At 42.2% G+C, this 22,475-nt stretch overlaps 1 protein-coding gene across 5 annotated transcripts in view; it reads right to left on the bottom strand.

Moving 5' to 3' along the window:
• ARMH3 (armadillo like helical domain containing 3) overlaps positions 1-22,475 on the bottom strand; it is a 284,642-nt gene that overhangs the window by 212,876 nt on the left and 49,291 nt on the right. For all 5 annotated transcript variants that reach the window (XM_033941140.1, XM_033941139.1, XM_033941138.1 and 2 more), the window contains exons 6-10: positions 22,272-22,364; positions 16,992-17,066; positions 13,769-13,855; positions 11,546-11,602; positions 2,558-2,601 (exon numbers count right to left, since the gene is read on the bottom strand). In XM_033941140.1, coding sequence (XP_033797031.1) covers positions 2,558-2,601; positions 11,546-11,602; positions 13,769-13,855; positions 16,992-17,066; positions 22,272-22,364 — 356 coding nt within the window. The remainder of the gene's footprint in view (positions 1-2,557; positions 2,602-11,545; positions 11,603-13,768; positions 13,856-16,991; positions 17,067-22,271; positions 22,365-22,475) is intronic.

The following is a 22,475-nucleotide window of genomic DNA, read 5'->3' as shown; positions in this document are numbered from 1 at the left end:
TGAAAGGTCGTGCCGGTGGAGCTTTCTTTTTCGTTTTGAGCAGAGTGTCCCAGCGAGTCTCATGGGCGGAGAGCTTTTGGGTGGTCGAGTCCATGGATTCCCCAAAGAGCTCATCCCCCAGGCATGGGGCATTAGCCAACCGATCTTGATGGTTGACATCAAGCTCGGATACTCTAAGCCAGGCAAGGCGGCGCATGGCCACAGACATGGCCGTGGCTCTAGTGGTAAGCTCAAACGTGTCATAAATTGATCTTACCATAAATTTACGGAGTTGGAAAAGAGAAGACGAGCAGTGGTGGAAAGCCTGTCGTTTCCGCTGAGGAAGGTACCTTTCAAAGGAAGCCATGGTGGTAAGGAGATGCTTGAGATAAAAAGAAAAGTGAAAAGCATAATTACCAGATCTATTAGCTAACATTGCATTCTGGTATAACCTCTTACCGAATTTGTCCATGGCTTTGCCCTCTCTGCCAGGAGGGACAGAAGCATATACACTGGCTCCCGTGGACTTCTTAAGTGTAGATTCCACAAGCAGAGATTCATGTGGAAGCTGTGGCTTATCGAAACCAGGAATAGGGATTACTTTATATAATGAATCTAATTTACGGGGAGCTCCTGGAATGGTCAAAGGAGTCTCTAGGTTCTTATAGAAAGTTTCCCTCAGGATGTCATGAAGAGGGAGTTTCAAAAATTCCTTTGGAGGCTGATCGAAGTCAAGGGCATCAAGGAAGGCCTTGGATTTTTTAGACTCAGCCTCCAAAGGAATGGAAAGAGATTCACACATCTCTTTCAGGAAGGAAGTGAAAGATGTAGAATCCTGTTTTGAGGATGGATCTGGAGCAGCAGGATCATCCTCTTCCGAGGAACACTCACCCTCAGAAAGAAAAGGCTCTTAGGAGTCACCCCACAGATCAGGGTCCCTAATATGGGAGCTACGGTCTCGAGACTCCGGAGTAGAGGGTTCTAGGTGTCTGGATTTGCATGCCAACTTACCCGACCTCATAGATACGGTACCGGGAGATGTTACCGACTGCAGCGGTGCCGAAGTCTGCACCGACTGATGCTGGGCTCTCGGTTCCGGTGCAAGAACTGGCATCGATATCGATGAGGCCGAGTGAACCGGTACCGAGACAGTGGACGTAGACAATAAAGGTTGCTCCACTGCCGGTACCGGCGGCTCAGAACGGACCAGGACCGGAAGGTTCGGTGCCAATAGAGCAGGAAGGAGTTGTTGTAACTGCTCTTTGAGCTGCGTTTGTAGGACGGCTGCAATGCGCTCATCCAAAGAGGGCACCGGTACCGCCTTTTTCTTTTGCGGTACCTGCGGTGCTGCTCGATGCCCCGAAGATGAGGAGCCCGAGGTCGAGGGACTCACCTCGATAGGGGCGGAGCGCTTCCGCGGACGCCTCACGGTCGGCAGGACTGGGCTCGCTGCAATCGAGACCGGAGGACGCTCCAGCGGGGAAGGCTTCTTATCCGGCTTACCTGGATGTTGCGACGCCGGCGCGGTGTCGACGAAGTGGGTGCCGACTGTGATGGGGTCGATGCCGGTGTCGATGCCGCAGGATCGGACATATCGGCACCGAAGAGTAATCGCTGTTGTATCTGGCGATTTTTTAATGTACGTTTTTTTAACGTGGCACAGCGGGTGCAGGTGGAAGCCTGATGCTCAGGACCCAGGCACTGTAAGCACCAGTTGTGCGGGTCCGTGAGGGATATAGGCCATGCACACCACTGGCACTTTTTAAACCCTGGCTGGGGGGGCATGAAAGTGAAAACGGCTTCTGCCAAATCGAAGGCCGAGGCCTCGATGGTGGCAGTAGGCCCCGCCGGGGCAAAACCGAAATGAAGAAAAAAAAAAAAAAAATAAAGAAATAAACTCTCGTTTTGTTTTTTTTTTAGAAAAAGAAAAGAAAGAAGGGAAAAAACTCCCAAAAGTTTCGCGAGCGGGAAGGCGTATAAGAAAAAATTTCAACAGCCGTTGAAAAATGCGACTTCTTAGCTCCGCGGAAACTAAGAAACTGGGGACCGCTCGCCTCTGTCGGGCGGGAAGGCACTCGCGCGTGCGCGGTGCGGCCTACTAGAACTTTCCAAGTTCTTAGAGTGCAATCACTCTAAAATTGTCCGTACCGGGGCTCCGTCGGTGCCGTCACCCATCAGTCAAGAATATGCTGCCTGCTTGTCCTGGGATAAGAAAGTATACAGGTGAGAGCCACATTTTCCCCAGTGACACTAGAGCAGGGGTAGGCAATTCCAGTCCTCGAGAGCAGGAGTCATGTCACATTTTCAGGATATTCACAATGAATATGTATGAGATGGATTTGCATGCACTGCCTCCTTGAGATGCAAATCTATCTCATGCATATTTATCGTGGATATCCTGAAAACCTGACCTGGCTCTGACTCTCGAGGACCGGAATTGCCTACCCCTGCATTAGAGGGATATCCCTATTCCACAACACAGTCAACTAACTATATAGCATCCCTATGAAACCTTAGACATAGGTGTGGTGCTGGGAGTAAGAAATCTGTCTTCATTAGCATTTTAATGCAAACTTACCTGTTATATTCAAACAAAGCTCGAGTTATTACCACCCCCATTCCCTGAAATAAACACAAAACAGAAAATGAAATAACCACTTAAAAGATCAAATAAGATTCCAATAATTATGACCAAAAATATAAATGTCCCCTATTCTTCCACATATCATGCAGAAAGTCTCTTAAAGAGGAGAAGCCTAATAGAACTTGGGGAACCTTATAATTCTGGTACAAAAACTTAAGATTGTGAGCCCAATAGGGACAGAGAAAGTATCTGCATATAATAAATGTAAACCGCTTTGGTTGTTCCACAGAAAAGCAGTATATCAAATCCATGACCTTTGCCTTTCCAACACATGTGACAAATGGTGAAATCCATATATAACCAAAATTTGTAGTACAAGACATTCTGAATTAGGTTACAAGAATGTTTCTAACTTAGAGAACATTTTCCAATCTTTCTGTTTCCTGGTTCAGTGCCCTACATAATAAGCTAAACATAACTGTAATACAAGACGAGACAATCATGCATCTATAGTTAAAAAAGGATAACATGTACTCAAGTATAAAACTATTGACCCTGAAGTTAATATTTAAAATTTAAAGGAATTTTTAAAAGGCACTTGCTAGCTAGTTTATATTCTTATCTCACGGAATAGAGAGGTAAGACATAAGCTCCATCTTTCTGATCCAGTTTCTTGCAAAAATCAGCAACAATCCCCAAAAACAGACTACTCAGTCAGAGGAAAAGATCCCAAGATTTTTTTAAAATTATTAATTACAATACTCCTTTGGCAATTGCTTCTAGTTTACAAGCCTATCAACCTGCTAGATTGAAAGATTATGTTCTTATCTGGATAATCTTCTTTCTGTTAATATACACAGGAGTCGGTACGTTAGGTGATCAATCCATGCTCATGAACTGTTGCAGAAGGATGTCAATCACATCTTTCAGCTCCTCCTCCTTCCCCAGTGGAGTATAGTGTCCTCTTTAGTTTGTACCAAAACAATCAATATTCACTGTAACAGAAGAAAAGAGAAGGAAGGACATACATATGTTTTGATTTGTAACTTATGAAAAAGAACAATAATTACCATGAACTTGCAACACAAATATATCAACAAACCAACCTATTGTGTGAAACTAGCACTAACACATAAAAAGCTTCAAAGTTCAACAAACTCATTACTTTATTAGTAATCTATTCATGCATGTTTGTCAACTGATAGAAGAACTCCAATTCCAGACTATAGAGTTGTTCGAGGAAGAAAAGAGGCAAATTGCAAAACTCACTGAGCAGGCTTACAGACTCATGTGTATATTAACAGAAAGATTATCCAGGTAAGATTCTAATCTTTCATTCTGTTACATAAACACGGGAGTCTGTACGTTGGGTAACGTACTAAAGCAGTGTCAAGACATCTAAGGGTGGAACAGATGAGCCTACCCACAAAATTGCGAACCCAAAAGCGGTATCCTCTCAAGCCACCACATCCACTCTGTAGAACCTTGTAAAGATATGGAGAGTTGGACCAAGTAGCTGCCCAAGTCTCCACCCATGAAGATGCCACACTTCTGGTCAAATGAGCTTTGAGAGAAATAAGTGGCCGATTGCCACAACCAATGTACATCGATGAAATTGCCATGCAAATCCATCTGGTGATAGAAGCATTGGAAGCTGGTCTGCCTCATCTTGACTGACTGGTTAGAATAAAAAGATGGTCGGAAAGTCAATGGGTCTTTCCAGGTAGTGGAGTAAAACTCTTCATATATCCAACACCTGCAATATCTTATCTTGCTTAGTCGAACCCATAGGATGAAAAGTGGGCAGATGAACCTCTTGGTTAAAGTGAAAGGTTGACACAACCTTTGATAGAAAGAAAAGTACCATATGCAGTGAAACCCCAGCCTCTGTGATCCTGAGGAAGGGCTCTTTGCAGGAAAGAGCCTGCAATTCTGAGATCTGCCTCCCTGAGATTATTGCTACCAGAAATACTATCTTCACTGTGAGATTCAGAAGGGAACCCTCTTGTAGAGGCACATACGGAGGCTTATAAAGGCCCTGCAAGATGATATTAAGATTCCAGGACAGATAAGGCTGGCACAACAGAGGCCGCAACCTGTGCATCCCCTTCAAAAACTGGGTTACATCCAGATGAGATGCCAGTGATAGCTTTCCTCTTCGAGCTTGGAAGCACAACAGGCCTGCCACTTGGACTCAGAAACGACACCACTAGGCCTTTTTCTAATCCGGCTTGTAGAAATTCCAGAATCACAGGACTTGGCACCTCAAAGGTTCTACCTGATCTTTAGTGTACCAGAGCTGGAAAGCCTTCCAAGCCTTAGCGTTATCTGCAAATGTCAATGGAGTTTTTGCTCGAAGAAGAGTCAAGATGACTACCATGCTGTAACACCAAAGCACTCTGTTCTCCATGGGAATCGGTCCCTGACTAAGCAATCCTCATGAACTGCTACACTGTGTTTTTCAGCCTCTACCGGGCTGAATTTTGGCAGTCCCTGATGAAGGGGCTCCCAGCCTTGAAACCAAGCTTGGTTGGATGTATTTTGATCATCAGCCCTTCAGCTCCAGAAATGAACATTTAAAGCAGAGTGATGACTTCACTGAAACTGGATTTCTATGCAGCTAAGTGGACTCTTTAACTAGCAGATTAGTAGCATCTATTGATGAACTGTAATGAACATATGAATGTGGCTGCTGTGAGTGTTTTCTGTTTGGCTTAAGGGACGGGGGCAAAGACTTTCCTACTGATTTATTTGTTATTATTTATCACCATTTTGATTTAGGTTTACTCACTGTATGAGCACACAACTGGGGCACCCCATGATGGTGTGTGGCTAAAAATGTGAAGTTTTTTGCCTAAGGATTTTGTAAGCAACTGAGTGGGTCCTTGTACCCCCTCTTCTGAGCTCATTACTTCACAATGAGGGCCCCTATATTCACAATTAATATTTTCCACTGTGGTATTCAGTGTTGTGAGTATAGAAAGTTTTAGCCACAATCCTGTCTTTTTCCCACTAAGCATTTATCTGTTTTCTTTGATTTGTTTAAGTGACAGAGCAACAGATGTTAATGTTCATTTTTGTATTAAGTATGTTTTACTTTCGCCCTGCCTAGAATTTTTTTTAAGTGCGGGTTATAAATTTTAAAATAAACAAACAAAAACTGTCAATTTGAGAGAGTACATTTACCAGACAGAGCAGGATCAGACCCAGGACTTCACAAAGAAAGCAGTGAGTGACAGTAGGAAGGAAAACAGGCTGAGTCAGGCAGTAAAGAGCAAGAAGCAATCTGTGAGGCCAAGGCCCCCATCACTTGTACAGACTTTCAAGTCTTGAAAAATGAGATAGCGGGTATAAAAATGGATTTAGTGCAACTGATGGAAGAAATTAAGGCAGATGTCACTGAAGTGGACAATAACATGGAGGAGGTCGAAGTGCAATGCACTGAAGAAGAGGAGACATTTGAAGCAACAAACACTGCAATTAAGATTTGACAGATGCTAAAAACCTGATATTGGAACTGAAACATATGAAAAACCAAAGTAATGTAACAACCTGTGAATTCAGGGGATACCAGAGATTAATGTTTATATTTTATCATTTGCATAATCTTATATTCTTGGCAGATAACAGTACATGCATAATTTAAAAAATGTACACATAATTAAGAAAAACCAGTACACTAAAACAGCTCATTAAACCAAAACAATTCAGTTCAGCATTCTATATAAAAATTCATCATAGATGCGACATCAGCACATCTAGTTTCATGATAAGTTTCTTTAATTACTCCTACTGTGATTGTAATCTTTACCATAGGCCTGCTTAAATAACATTGTTTTCAATTCTTTTTAAACAGCTCCCACATTGTGCAACATGTATAATGACTATCTTGAAGTTGCAAAGAGGGTACAAGCAAAGGCTGAGATGGATTTGAAAATAGAAAAGGCTCAGAGTTCTAGGCAGCCTGCAGTCAAATGTTCCAGGGACAGTTATTTGTATTCATGATTTTGCTATCAAAGAAAAAATTGCTGTAAAAGTGCATGCCCTAAAGACTTTTGCCCTTCCACCTTCAATCCTGCAGAAGAAAAAGCTGAGACAGGAAGGTACTGATGCCATTTGATTTGGCATTTACAATAAATGGATTGACCAAGAAAAGTGTTAACTTCAGATGATACACAGAATGTACCTTGGGATGAAAGAGGAAAAAGAGTGGAGCAGACTGCCATGTTAGGATCTGGGAATGAAAAGAATAGAAGTATGAAAGCAGGTGGGTGGGAAATAATGAGGGATGAATGGCTGGCTTGAGATGTTAATGATTCAGTTGGGGTGAAAGAGGGGTGGAAGGATGATTGGGGAAGAACTGGGTGTTTTAATTGAAGGGGGAGGACTGGGGAGAGTAGCTAGACAATGGTGAGAGCAGAAAAGGGGGGGGGGGGGAGACAGTGGTAATGGGTTCAACCGGTTATGGAAATAAGTTGAAGTTACTCACCTGTAGCAGGTAACATAGTAAATGATACCAGATAAAGACCATCCAGTCTGCCCAATTGTCACACTAATTATTAATTCATGATTAGATTGTCTTTCTTTGGCATTTCTGAGACAGACTGTAGAACTTCATCTGGCACTGTTCTTAGATTTCAACTACACTTCTCCCTCAATATTCGCGGAGGTTAGGGGCAGAGCCGGCCTATGAATATTGAAAATTCACGAACAACATTTGGGCCGGCTCTGAGCCACCCCCCACCTTCCTCCAGCATCCTGGACCTTACCTGGTGGTCTAGCGGGCTTTCGGGGCAGGAACTATCTTCCTATGCTCCTGCCCCGTGAAGATCACTCATACCAAATGGCTGCCGGGAGTTCCCGTTGTAGTCTCGAGAGCCATTTTATATGAGTGATCTGTGTAGTCTCGAGAGCCATTTTATATGAGTGATCTGCACGGGGCAGGAGTGTAGGAAGATCGCTCCTGTCCCGAAAGCCCGCTAGGCCACCAGGTAAGGTCCGGGGAGGTCTGGGAAGCAGTGTTTCTTTTCTTTCTCCCCCCAAAAAAATCGCAAATAACCGAATCCGCGGATACTGAAACCGCAGATTCGGAGGGAGAAGTGTACTGGAGTTGCTGCCGAAGCCCACGCCAGGTTATCGAAACCATCTTGTCATTTGTGGGACACAGACCATAGAAGTCTGCTCGACAGCGTCCTCACATTGCAGAGGTGTGCTGCTGCTACCACCATCACCTTGGTGAAGGCATGTGGCACCATAGCCAGTTCAAATGGCAGGGCTGAGAACTTAAGTGCTGCTCCAGAACATGGAACCATAAGAACTTCCTGTGCTCTCAAAAAAAATGGGAATGTGCAGATAGGCCTCTGTCAAATCCAGAGGCAAGAAATTCCCCCAGCGCCACTGAAACAATAACCGACCTTACTGTCTCCATATGGAAATGAGGGGGGGGGGTAACTTGAGGGCCACACTGACAGACTTGAGATCTAGTCTCCAGTCCTTTGAGTCTCTCTTGGGCAGTATGAAGTATATAGAGTATCTGCCTAAGCCCAAATCTCCATCTGGTATGGGTTCTATGGCTGCTAGATCCAGCAGTTGCTACACTGTTACTTGAAATCTGACCGTTTTTTCTGGTTTTCCTGGTAGGATGTTCACAAAAAGGTCCAGAAGGGGATGAAAGAACTCGAGCTTGTATCCCTCCAGTACCCAGCAGTCTGAAGTGATCCCTGCCCATGTCTCCCAATAGGCCGTTAACCTCCCTTGGAGGTTTGGCTGTTGCCCTGGTGACATAACTGCTTCTTGGAAGCAGAAGTGGGGCAGGACCATGAAGATTGTGAGTGCCCAGTACCCCAAAATCTCTACCTTGTGCCTTGAAATAAACTCTGGACTAATGAACTTCCCAAGAACCGGCAAAAATGCCTAGAGTTGCAAAAAAATTACCTCAACCTAACCCCTTGGTGGTTCTCAGTCTGCTGTCAGGTAAATACTTTGGTTTGTGATCCTGCACATTGGCCATGAGGTCATCCAGACCTTTCCCAAAGAGCAAATGTCCTCTAAAGGTAACTTGCTTAGCATCGCCTTGGAGGATGAATCCCGTGCCCTCTGTCTGATCCACAGTATTCTTTGGGTGGAAAAGGCACAGGCAGAAACCTTGCTCAATACCCTGAAAATATCATATGAGCCTCTGCTATATAATCCACACCTGAAATGAGAAACCGCTGATCCCTCCCGACATCCACATCTGGATCACAGAGTAATTTCGAGTGACAGGCGAGTGCCACATAAGATGCTGCTATCTTCAATCCCACGTCACAACAAATTGTTTCTTTAGAACAAAATCCAGCCTGCGCAGGAGAGAGAGGTACGCTTGGTTACCTGCACCACCAGGGAATCCATCATTGGTGGGACAAATAACTGGTTAAAATCTGCATCCATTGGATAAAGTTTCACCATGGCTCTGGCCAGCCAAAGGGGCCCCTCTGGAACCTTCTAATGGTCGGTTAACATCGAAGTAATGTCCTAATGTGTAGGAAAGCATGTTGTCAGAGCCTTAGTGCTGCTCATTGGCAAGCATTGTGTACCTGAGGTGTCTCTTATCTTTAATTCTTGGAGAGCCTTTGTAATTATTTCCAAAAGCACCAAGAGCTTAAATAGCCTGTGCACAGTTGGGTCCCCTCCAAGATCCAGAGCCTCCACCTATTCAGGATCTGGCTCTCCAAGATGTGAATTTACTAAAGTCCATTCAGTGATATAAAGTTAATAGACACAGAGCCAGAAAAAGCTATGATAAACACCGGAGAGAACTGGCCTGTATAGGTAACTAACCTATGAAGGGTGATCAAACAGATTTATAAAAAAGCTCAGAGATACGAAACTCTGAAGGGAAGGTTGTGAGACCTCCCTTGGAGAAAGAGTTTACCTTCCAGTCACAGGCTTTCAAAGGGGGGGACAGGACTTCAGGGATGGAGGGCAAGCCTTCAGGGGGGTGGGGACAGACCTTCGGGAGGGGGCCCTGGTGTAGAAGTACACGGAGGGAGGGAGAGAGGGTTCAAAGAGACATGCATTTGCTGGACTTTGGGGGGGGGAAGAAATAATGGGTCTAAATATAGAGGAGAGGGAGAGAGATGATGGACTGGGATTTAGGGAGGGAAGGAACAGAAAAGGAGAGAAGTTGGACACAAGGGATGGTGTGGAGGGGGGGATAGAGATGCTGGATAGGAGGGTAGTTGGGAAAAGAAAGGGAGAGATGGTGAACCCTGGGGTGGTGAGGAAGGAGGGAGAGATGGTGGATGTAAGGGTAGTTAAGAAAAAGTGGATCTGTGGAGGGAGACGAAAAAAAGGAAAGATGTCAGACCTCCTGGGGAGGGAACGAAAATGGAAGGGGAGGACAGAGATGGCAGATGGATGGTTAGAACAGAGAAAGAAGAAAGGAGACCTTGGCAAGCAAGTTATCAGAAGGCAACCAGAGCCTGGGACCAACAAGATTTGAATAATGACCAGACAACAAAAGGTAGAAAAACTAATTTTATTTTCCATTTTCTGATTACAATATGCCAGATTTAAAACGTGTATCCTGCCAAAGCTGGTGTTAGACCGCAAACGTGAGCTAGGATTTAAGAGAGAGGAAAAGTCTTTTTTGTTTGTTTATTTTGTTTACACCACAGCACCAGTGTGGTTAGGAGAAGGCAAAGGAGGTTAAGAGGCTATAAAATAAACCCACCAGGATGTTTGAAAAAAAGACCCAACTGGGCAAGAACATCGAATCGAATCGAAAAACCAATTCAATAGGCTGAATCGAATCGAAATATTTTTTTCCTGAATCGGGCAGCATTAATGCCGACTAGGCTGGCAGTGAATCTAGTGATCAGATCTCTCAGTGTCAAGGTTTTGTTGCAGTCCAAGCGTGCGTTGAAGTACAGAAACGTGATTGATGAGTGTTTCGGTTCTGTTGTATGTGACCCATCTCAGGTTCCTCCTCTCTGGTCTGCGTTTGCTGGCCTGTGGAAGGTGAACTTTTGGTGGATGGTTTCCTGCAATAACAACAGATATATTGCAAGGGGAGCTCTCCTGTGCTGGTATTGGTGCCTTGGGTAAATGGATGCCTTGGGTGGACTGAGGTGTGTTGTGTGAGGTGGTTCTCTTGGCTGATTCTGGCGCAGAGATCTTCTAGTTGGACCTCATCGTCTCAAAGCAGTGCGTGACTTTGACGAATGAGATGTGTTGTGTTGTAAAGTCTGCCTGGTCAGCAGCCCTTTAAGGGCACAGCTGGGGGAGCAACGGCTGGGGAATAATGTTTCCACTGGGCTTCCGGTGCGATGGAAAGGGATAAGATGGTGTCCTCCTTCCTCCTCACCGGTTGTTTTCTTGGTCCACACAAAAAGTCACACAAAGGGCCCTTTAGCATGGCCCGCCGGCAGAACAGGCCTATCTGTCACACAGCCCTTTAGGAGGCCTGAAAAAGGTACAGGTGCTCAGCTCTGGTGGAGAGAGGAGAGCTGAAGATCCGTAACCTTTCTCCTCTCCCTGCTGTGGCTTGTGTGCATCGGATGCCTGGTGTTTGTTTTGTTAAATAAAAGGGGAAAGAAAAAGACAAATGAGGCTAAGGATGGGGTAGGCAACCATGGTCTTTGAGGATTATAACCAACAAGATTTTCAGATTTCAACAATGAATATGCACAAGAATGATTTGCGTGACTGCTCCGATTGTATCCAAATCAAACTTATGAATATTTATTATGGAAATCTTGAAAACCTGCTTGGATTGTGGCCCCTTTTTTGAATAGGAAATCTGTATGTCATTCCCATTTGAAAATTGCTGAGAGGAACTTTTATTTTTTTTTGGAGGGGGGGATATTATATGAGCAGGACATCCCAATTATGATTTGTACATTTTTTTAAAAATGCCCCTCTATGTCTCCTGTTAAAAACACACAAGCCAGATATATTTAAGCACGCAGAGGATCAAGGGAAAACAAAATTTATACTCACATTAAGAGTGGTTTCATCATCTACAATAGACAGTTTCACAATGTAAGGATTTACAGACTATCAAAGAAAGAATAAAACACATGATACTTAGCTCAGAAGTAATAAGCAAAAATGTTAACCAAATGGTTGTATCACATAGCAAAAAAAAGTTCATTGTTCTAAGTGGTACCTGGATTTTGTTGGCCTAACTCAAACATAAGTTATCCAGAGAACAGCTGAATTTTGCCACTCTCCAGATAACTTTTGGACAGCCCTGAGCCAGCCTGCAATGTTACTTCCAAATATAAGGCTAGCTTATCAGTATAACTTGACATAGCAAAGTGAACAAATAAAAAGGTTATTGAGGCAATTCTAAATCTTGGCACTTCTAGTTAGGTACGCCAATGCTGCACACTGCACATCAATTCTATAACAGCATCTGTACTTCAAGATGATGTTATGGAATACTAGCCGAAATCCAAATTGGCATACCTATTTAACTGTAACCATTTATGCCAGGTCACTGGGCATTTATATCAGGTAAATGTGCATTCCTAAGCAGAGCCGGATTAAAGAGTAGGCTCAGTAGGCACATGCCTAGGGCCTGAGGAAGTCAGAGGACCCCAATGTGCTGCTAGCTCTGTACTCACTAACCATGGGGGGGAGAAGATGACCAATATCTCCCCACTCCCAACACGCTGATGCTGCTGCTGTTTCGGTCTGCGGTGGCAAAAACAAAGAAAAAGACTTTGCGAGACTGCAATGTTCCAAGTTTGCAGCTGCTGACCCTACCCCTCTGACATCATTTCCTATTCTGGAGCAGGCCAGCAGCTGCGAACTTGAACAATGCAGTCTTTTTCTTTGTTTTTGCCGCTGCATACCAATGACAGCAGTTGGGATGTGGAGAGAGGGGTTAGACATTGGATAGAGGAGAGAAAAGAGACACACTCTGGATGAGGGAGAGAGAGGGGCAGATGCCAGATTAAGGGGGAGAGGAAACAAATGTTGGATGATGGGGGCAGACAGATAGAAAGAGGGAGGAAGGGGCAGATGCTGGATGAAGGGAAGAAAGGGGACAAGTGTTGGGTAGAAAAGGGAAAGAGAGAGCAGACACCATATTGACATGGGGGGAGAGAGAAAGCAGATGCTGCATGAGGGTGAGGAGATGGGACAGACTGCAGATGGAGGTGAGAAGGCAGTTGCTGCATGAGTGTGAGGAGAGGACACAGACACTAGATGGAGGGGGGAGAGGGAACAAACACTGGATAGAAAAGGGGAACAGGGAGACAGATGCTGGATGACATGAGAGGAGGCAGACACTAGATGGGGGATGGGAAGGAGGGAGAGAGAAATGCTGGACAAGAAAGGAAGAGAGAGAGAAATGTTGGACAGGGGAAGGAGGGAGAGATGTTGGACAATGGGGCAGGAGTAAAGAAAAACAGCAGGAAAGAGGGAGGAGAATTGGATATCTCTCCTGTCCTGGCCCACCAAGTCATATGGCAGGTCGGCAGAGACCTGCAACAAATCCAGGAGGGGGGAGGGGGGCGCTGACCCCAAGACGAGATCCCCATTTTTTTGGCCCATATATATTCGAGTATATATGGTAATCCCGCCCAGTGCCTACAGGCACCATGCAACCTGCATAATATATAGTATTCTATAAGGTACTTGCCCCTCCTATGTTTCACCTATATATATATGGCCCCTTGCAGTTATAGGCTAAAACACTTATGCATTACTTTATAGAACGTGTACTGCAATTATGCACATGAGAACAAAGGTGGCACTTACATGTGCACGTAACTTCAAGCACATTTATAGAATGGCCCCGTTGTCATATAATCCATAAAAGTTTTCAAAAGAAAAAGGCAGTTGGTGTCAGTGCTGACCATATACATTTTTTGATTATCTGGCCTACTGTATCTAATGGTGACACATTTGTAAGACTATTTATTAAAGGAGTCATTATTCAAAGCAATTTAACTGGCCATAAACAGCCCCATATAATCAAGGACAAAGAATACTGCATTTGAAGCTTTCATAATCCTGCTAGAATAAGAAACAAAACTGAGCTTGGATCTCAAACACTGTTCACGTATTTGGCAGAATATGGCATTACTATTATACCATACAATCAGACACATAAGACTTACCTACTTTAGAATTTACAGCAACAAAACTTAGTAAAAGCACAAAAGTAATGGAAACAGTTGACTAGGCTCACATCTATGGCATTCGGCTCACCTCATATTTTCTGTAGTTGACTAATAAGGCAAGGAGGACAACAGCATCATACCCATGCTCCCTCCGGCTAGGCGGATTAGAAAGAATCTACAAGAAACATATAACACTGCTGAACAAAGACTGCTAGGTCATTAAGAGCTTTGCTTAGCTATTAAACATTCAACAAACAGATGCAATCTTTATGTTTATTTCTACATATTTATTCAAGGTGAAAATTTTCTTATTTTCTCTTTCTCATTATTTCTTTTTTTTTTTTTTTTTTTTACAAGCACAGAAAGGCAAATCATCAATATGAAAAGTGCAATACCTTTTCAAAGGACAGCAGCATAAAATAAAACTTCTGCAAAGCCAATTTTTAACATTTACCCCCTTTTACAAAACCACGCTAGCATTTTTAGCACTGGCCACAGTGGTAACAGCGACAACACTCAAAGAATTCAAGTATGAAAAATGGTATTGCAAGTCTGAAAGAAGCTATGAACCGCTATGTGGAGAGTGATGAGGAAAAAGCAAACATGCTAAACAAATATTTCTGTTCTATGTTCGCAAAAGAAAATCCTGGAGAAAGACCGCAATTGTCTGGCAAAGTTGTATATGAGAATGGAGTGGAATAAAAAACCAAGGTGGCAAAGTTGTATATGAGAATGGAGTGGAATAAAAAACTGAAGGTGGACAAAACCAAGGGATCAAACAGGATCCATCCCAGGATACTGAGGGAGCTCAGAGAGGTTCTGGTGGGTTCACTTAAAGATTTGTTCAATAAATCCCTGGAGATGGGAAAGGTTTTGTGGGATTGGAGAAGAGCGGTTGTGGTTCCCTTCACAAAGTGGTCACAGAGATGAAGCAGGAAACTACAGGCCAGTATTTGGAAAAATAATGGAAGTGTTGCCGAATGAAAGTATAATAAGACAACATGGCTTTACTAAAGGTAAATTGTGTCAAATGAATCTGATTGAATTCTTTGACTGAGTAACCAAAGAATTAGATCAAGGAAGTACACTAGATATAATTTTCTTAGATTTCAGCACAGCCTTTGACACGGTTCCTCATAGGAGGTTCTTGAACAAACTTGATTGGCTGAAGTTAGGACCTAAAGTGATGAACTGGATTAGACACTTGTTGACAGACAGACGTCAGAGGGTTGTGGTTAATGAAATTTGCTTGGAGGAAGTAGTGGAGTGCCTCAAGGATTGATGCTGGGGTCGATTCTGTTCAATATGTTTGTGAGTGATATTGCCAAAGGGTTAGAAGGTAAGGTTTGCCTTTTTGTGGATGATACAAAAATCTGTAACAGACTGGACACCCCAGAGGGAATGGAATACATGAAAAAGGATCTGCAAAAGTTGGAAGAATGATTTAATATCTACCAACTAAAATTCAATGCGAAGAAGTATTTGGGGAGTAGAAATCTAAGGGAGGAAATGTGCTGGGAGGAAAGAGGCTGATATGCACAGACAGGGAGAGGGACCTTGGGGTGATAGTGTCTGCGGATCTGAAGACAACAGAACAGTGTGGCAAGGCAATGGCTGCACTCAGAAGGATGCTGGGCTGTATAGAAAGAGGCATAACCAGCAGAAGAAAGGAGGTGTTGATGCCCCTCTACAGGTTTTTGTTGAAGCCCCACTTGGAGTACTGTATTCAGTTTTGGAGGCTGTTGATGCCCCTGTACAGTTTGGCAAGGCAGTGGCTGTAGTCCAAAGGATGCTGGGCTGTATAGAAAGAGGCGTAACCAGCAGAAGAAAGGAAGTGTTGATGCCCCTATACAGGTTGTTGTTGAGGCCTCACTTTGAGTACTGTATTCAGTTTTGGAGGCTGTATATGGCCAAGGATATAAGACTTGAAGCGGTCCAGAGAAAAGAACTGAAAATGGTAGGGGTTTCCGCCAAAAGAAGTATGAGAAGAGACTAGAAGATCTCAACATGTATACTCTGGAGGAGAGGGACAGGGTGATGATATACGGATATTTAAATATTTGAAAGGTATTAATATAGAACCAAATCTTTTTACAGAGAAAGGAAATTGGTAAAACTGGAGGTCATAAATTGAGGTTGAGGAGTGGTAGACTTAGGAATAATGTTAGGAAATTCTTTTTCATGGAGAGGGTGATGGATGCCTGGAATGCCCTCCCGAGGAAAACAGTGACAGAATTCAAAAAAGTGTGGGATGAACACAGAGGATCTCTAATTAGAATAGGAATGGGCAGACTTTCATGATCTGAATCCCACAAATGAGATGGTTTGGATAGGCCAGATGAGCTTCAATAGCAACTCCAGTAGTTGGAAACCAAGGACAGTACTGGGTAGACTTCTAAGGTCTATGTCCCAGAATAACAAAGAGAAAAGACATTTTAGTATAAATCTGTTTATTACATTTTCAAATGTCACATACCAAAATAATAAACAATAAACTCGAATACAACACAAGTTTCAAATATTTAGGTCATTAAGAACTAGACTTCTGGGCCTATATGGTACATATTAGATGTATGCAGTCCAAACGTCCAAATAAATCCATTTGTGCTTTAGAGAATATGGATTAAGACATTTGTCAAAGAACAATGGATGTGTCAAAATCAAAAGATACGTGATAAATTAAGGTTCCTCATTTTGCCATAACTTCAGGTGGGGTTTTAGTACACTCTGCAGAATATTGTGAGGTGTTCTGATATTTTACTCTTTTAGTAGAAGTGTGTCTACTTACATTTAAATTAAGGTATAGGATGCTGCCCATTGAAATATCTTGCTGCCCATTGAAATATCTTAATATAACTGAACAGTTCCTATATGTACATATGTGGTTTAGTGTCACCCACAATACAGAACACCTTTTGCAGACTTAGAAATCCATTGTCAGGGATGACATCGTCTCATTAAGAGTGTAACTACCATAACTACCATGGCCTTAGATCAGTATGTGTAGTGCCCACCACATTAACATGCCCCCCAAAACCTTTTCTGGCTAAGCCACTGATTGAGAGCTTAAGAATCTGAGTTGTGAAGAATGAGTTGTGAAGCTTGAACTAATTCTGAAGGATGGAGTGAGAGGGTGAGTATCTGCCCAACAATATGTACTGACTGCTCAGTCACAATACAGATAATGCATATTTGTCTCATGTATATTCACTGTATCTATTCTGAAATCCTGACCGACTCTGGGGTCACAAGGTCAGGTTTGATAATCACTGCTGCAAACACAAGGAGAGGACTGCTCCAAATATTCATACCTGTAAAATAGCTTCAAATATGCTGTTGATCATAACATATTCTAAGATTGTGTTCTGGCTGATGTTGTCCGTAACCTGTGTGAAATAAGAACATATTGGTGGCAGCACCATTTTATATATTTCTAATTATCTACCAATCGAGCACATATAAGATCAACCAGCAAAGCTTCAATGTTTGTGGAATATGAAAATCTTGAAACTTTTGAGAGATTTTGCATTTGTTACACACACTTTTTGTTAACATTTGTTGATCTTACATTATAAAAACAAAGATAAATGCTAATTTTTATTTAGCTGCAATCAGGCTACTACAAAGGATAACAATATAATATAGGCAGATATTCTCACATATGGGTGACATAATGCATGAAACCCCGGTACGGACAGTTAAAAAGTGTACAGTCACTTAAATTTTTTGAAGACCACCTGTACTGCACATGCGCTGGTGCCTTTCTGCCCATCATCAGCTCATGGGACCATAAGTTCAGTAACAAAGCTAAGAAGACAAAAAGGAGAGGTGGGAGGGTTGTGGATAATGACTGCTATATGCGAGTAACTATGCTTTATCCAAGGACAAACAGGCAGCATATTCTCACATATGGGCAGGATCATGCCTCTGAGAAGAGGGTTATTGACAACTACCATGAACCCAAGTAGAAAATAAATTTTCTAGAACTGCTTGGCCAAATCGACTATCTCATCCGGAATGATTCTTCAAGCAAGTTTGAGTAGAGTTTTCCCAAAAAAGAAGAATTGGAGGAAATCATAAAGAAAGTTGTCCTATCAGTTGAGGAGAAATGCATCAGACTCTAGATCAGGGGTATGGAACTCCGGTCCTTGAGAGCCGTATTCCAGTCGGGTTTTCAGGATTTCCCCAATGAATCTGCATGAGATCTATTTGCATGCACTGCTTTCAATGCATATTCATTGGGGAAATCCTGAAAACCCAACTGGAATACGGCTCTCGAGGACCGGAGTTCCCTACCCCTGCTCTAGATGATTGGGAGTGTAACAATACAAATCACAATTAAAGAACAAGAGAAAAGCACACTACACCAACCTAATAGGCACTGAAACCCAAGACACCAAAAAACTATTCCAAATTCTAAAAACCCTAACCGACACCAAACCCTACCTAACCACTAACAATACTAACCCCCCCTCAGCAACTCTATTAGCAGAACACTTCCAAAATAAAATTACCAATGCAAGAACTACCCTCAATGACACCTCTACCCATCCTAACGAATTCACAATTCTCCCCATAGATAGAGATTCTATTGCAGCAGATAGAATATGGTCTCAATTCCCCAATATACAATGGCCTGAATTCAACAAATACTACAAAACATACAGCCATGCATCCTGTGACCTCAACAACTGTCCACCATATCTTCTAAAAACATCCAGCACAAAATTACGCGCTCTTCTTCTAAACTGGATACAAATCTCGCTAATAAACGGCCACTACCCTACCAACCTCAGCGAAATCATCATCACCCCGATCCTCAAAGACCCCAAAGAACCGATAGACCAAACAGCCAACTACAGACCCATTGCCTCTATTCTACTCTACGTCAAAATAATAGAAGGACTAGTTGCCAAATTCCTCTCCAATTACCTAGAAAACCATAACATACTCCATCCCACACAATCCGGCTTCAAAAACAACTTCAGCACGGAAACACTACTAGGATCTCTCTTGGACACAGCCAGATAACATCTCAGCACAGGAAAAAAAATGATGCTCATACAACTAGACCTTACCGCTGCATTCGACTTGGTGGCCCATAACATTCTACTACAAATCCTGGATACAATAGGTATCACAGATAAAGTATACACATAGTTTGAAGGATTCCTTAAATCAAGAACCTATAGAGTAAAATCAGACAAACAAAAATCTGAACCTTGGTCAAACCCCTGTGGAGTTCCCCAAGGATCCCCTCTATCCCCGACTCTCTTCAATCTCTATACAGCCTCCCTCAGCTCTCACCTGGACAAACAAGGCATAACCTCCTACAGCTATGCAGATGACATTACCATTCTCATACCCTTCGATCAACCTGAACTCTCCATGCCTAACACAATATACCAAACACTAAAATCAATAGCAACCTGGATTAAAGATCACAAACTGAAATTGAACCCAGATAAAACGAAATTCATCCTCCTAGAAAACAACAAAATACCAACCATAACCAACATTGAAATCAACGCAATCAACTACCCCATACAAACCACCCTAAAACTGCTAGGAATAACTATCGACAGATGCTGCACCATGCAACCGCAAATCAATAAAACAATACAAAAGTCATTCTTAGTCATGAGAAACTTAAGACAAGTTCGGAAATTCTTCGAGAAAACTCAATTCTAGCTCATAGTTCAGTCCTTAATACTAGGCCTACTTGACTACTGTAATATCCTCTACCTCCCATGCCCTACAACCATAACAAAACAACTACAAACTATCCAAAACACAGCACTAAGACTCATCTACTCATTAAAGAAACATGATCACATTACAGAAGCATATCTCCAATCGCACTGGCTTCCTATCCCAGCAAGAATACAATTTAAATTCTACTGCCTACTATTTAAGACTTTATACGGAGACAGTCCAAACTACCTGAACAACCGTCTTATCCACAACCCCGCAACCAGACATAGGAAAACTCACACCCCATTCTCATACCCCCCAATTAAGGAGGTCAAACGGAAAAAACTATATAATGGCCTCCTGCCAACTCAAGCAGCCAAACTAGACAACCAAACCGCCAATCTACTGACGGCATCCCTCGACTACAAGACTTTTAGAAAAGAAATAAAGACCATACTCTTCAAGAAAACTCTGAAAAAAGAAATAATATCGCAAGTCTCAAACTCCATCTCTCACTAAAGCCAACTACCCCAAACAAATAACCTTATCCATTTCTTACTCTTTTTGAAAATGACCAATTTTTTTTTTTTTTTGTAAGTTCTTGTTGTAATACATCTTGGATAATTCTTTTGTAATCCGCCTTGAACTGCAAGGTAATGGCGGAATAGAAATCCCTAATGTAATGTAATGTAATGTAAATTCTGGAACAGAAGAGCAGAACCTATTCGTTTCAAGTCCAGCAACTCTTGATTTCTCCTCCCATTGTTCTTTCCTTTGCTGTATCTTTTCTTAATAAATATTGTAGTTCTCCCCCCCTTTTTCCTATTGTGTCCTTATAGAGTAACAAAAAAACAACCCACGAAGTATGTTAAGATGTTAGTCTCTGTGTACTTTTGTTAATGTTTTAATTATTATTGTACAACGATTAGTATTTTGGATAGGCGTTTAATCAAATAATCAAATAAACTTGAAACTTGAACCTTGTGATTGTAGGGGAATGTATATAGATCCACTTGTGGGGTCCCTCATTCATTGAATATTTGACATAGAACAATTGAATTGTGACCACTCATGAAGTTGTAGGAGTCTGCTCAACTTGTCCGCTAATACATTCTGCTTTCTTACTAGCAAACTGCTTTGAGGAATATATTGCAAGGTATCTCCCGGGTCCAAATTTGTATCACTTCCTGGCAAAGCAGGCAAGACTGAGTATCCTTGTTTGTTCATGTAGTATATGGCTACTTGGTTGTCTGTTTGAATGAGTACTACTTGATTGAGGAGGCGATCCTGGAAGGTGCGTAAAGCATTTCAGATTTCTCAAAGCTCAAGGAGAATAATGTGGATAGTTTTCTCATGGGTAGTTCAACTGCCTCAAGTATGAAGATCACCCAAGTGAGCTCCCAAGCAAAGCATGGAGGCATTGGTTGTTAGTATCTTCTGATGCGATGGGGTATGGAACAGAAAGCCTCTGTGGAATCACTTGGCAAACTCACAAGGCAAAGGAGATGAGGTAGTGGTTGTTCGAGGCATCAATGCTCTCATTGTCGATGCTGAAGACGGTCAGTATGCATCAGAATTGGAGTCAGCAGACAAGGTCAATGTTCCTGGTGTCCTGAAAAGCTTTTCGTATTTGGGTTGTCTGGCTTTCAGTGACCTTTTCTGAAGTTTAGAACAAAGGGTTCTGGACCTAAGCCAGAGGTGTCAAAGTCCTTCCTCAAGGGCCGCAATCCTGTTGGGTTTTCAGGATTTTCCCCATGAATATGCATGAGATCTAGTAGCATACAATGAAAGCAGTGCATGCAAATAGATTTCATGCATATTCATGGAGGAAATCCTGAAAACCCGACTGGATTGTGGCCCTCAAGGAGGGACTTGACATCCCTGACCTAGGCACTGTACATACACACCAGTTGCATGGGTCAATTACCAATATAGTCTGATTACACCGGGTGCACCACTTAAAGCCGCTTGGAGCCTTGGATATGAAGGGGGAATACAACCGAAGCAAGGTTAATAGACTCGATAGTAAGGGAGGGTTGAGTACATATTAAGGAAAAACTGCTTGAGTACCTGAATAAATACATGCACACCGTTCTGATCTCCCCTGGGAGAATGGTATAGAAAATTGAATGAATGAATAAATAAAATTAAGCTTAAAATGGATTAACACTCCCAGACTAAATTTGGGAAAAATGAAAAATTTTTAAACCAAACAGAAAACACAATAAAAAGTAAAATAGCAAAGAAAAAAATGGAACGGGAAGGCAAAAATTCAAAAGTTTGATGTGCTTGGAGAGACTTCAAGAAAAACAGCTTCTTAGCTCCACAGAAAACTAAGGCACCGGCGCATACGTGGTACGAGCAGTCTTGAGACTTTGAAAGAGATAGTACACTTTTATACTGTCCGTACCGGGCTCCATGGTGAATGCGATGGGTTGGGGAGGGGTCTTTTTTATATGCATTTGACAATAATTGTTAGAATGTCAAGTGATTTGTACAAATTATCTGATTGAATATTGTACACTTGTTGCAAGAGTTAAACTGAATAAAGAATTTAAAAAAAAAAAGAATATGCTGCCTGTTTGTCCTGGGATAATATAGTAACCAAGATTTTCAATTTTTCAAAACTGCCAAATTAACTAGTTGAGCAGAGATATGCTTGAAAGGAAATATTTGTTTTCCACAGAATATGCACCTCAAAACCGTTATATTGTATGCTACAAGACTTTTCTCTTAATCTTAAATCAATAATTTTTTTTACTAAGAAACAGTGTAAAAAATTATTAGTATCCAAGCTGTCTTCAAATAATTATGCACAGGTATTTTAGCAACTTCAACATATATAGGATATTCTAATTCAATGTCCCTCTGCAAGAAAAAAAAAATGTGCCACTTACAGTTACCAAGCAAAGGAGAAGCTTCAAGCATAAACTCTTTAGAAACTCAGAGCTCTCTCCACAAAGCAGTGAATCCAAACTTTCCATAAGATTCTGTAGGTAAAAAATTTTGTTTACTTATCCATTCTTACCATAGTGCCTTAGCAAAAACAATTGTATGTAGAGGGGCATAATCGAAAGGAACGTCTAAGTCCATTTTTGTCT

Source organism: Geotrypetes seraphini, chromosome 4 (genome assembly GCF_902459505.1).
Source record: "Geotrypetes seraphini chromosome 4, aGeoSer1.1, whole genome shotgun sequence".
In the NCBI taxonomy this organism is placed as follows: Eukaryota; Metazoa; Chordata; class Amphibia; order Gymnophiona; family Dermophiidae; genus Geotrypetes; species Geotrypetes seraphini.
This window is presented reverse-complemented; position numbering and strand designations above follow the sequence as displayed.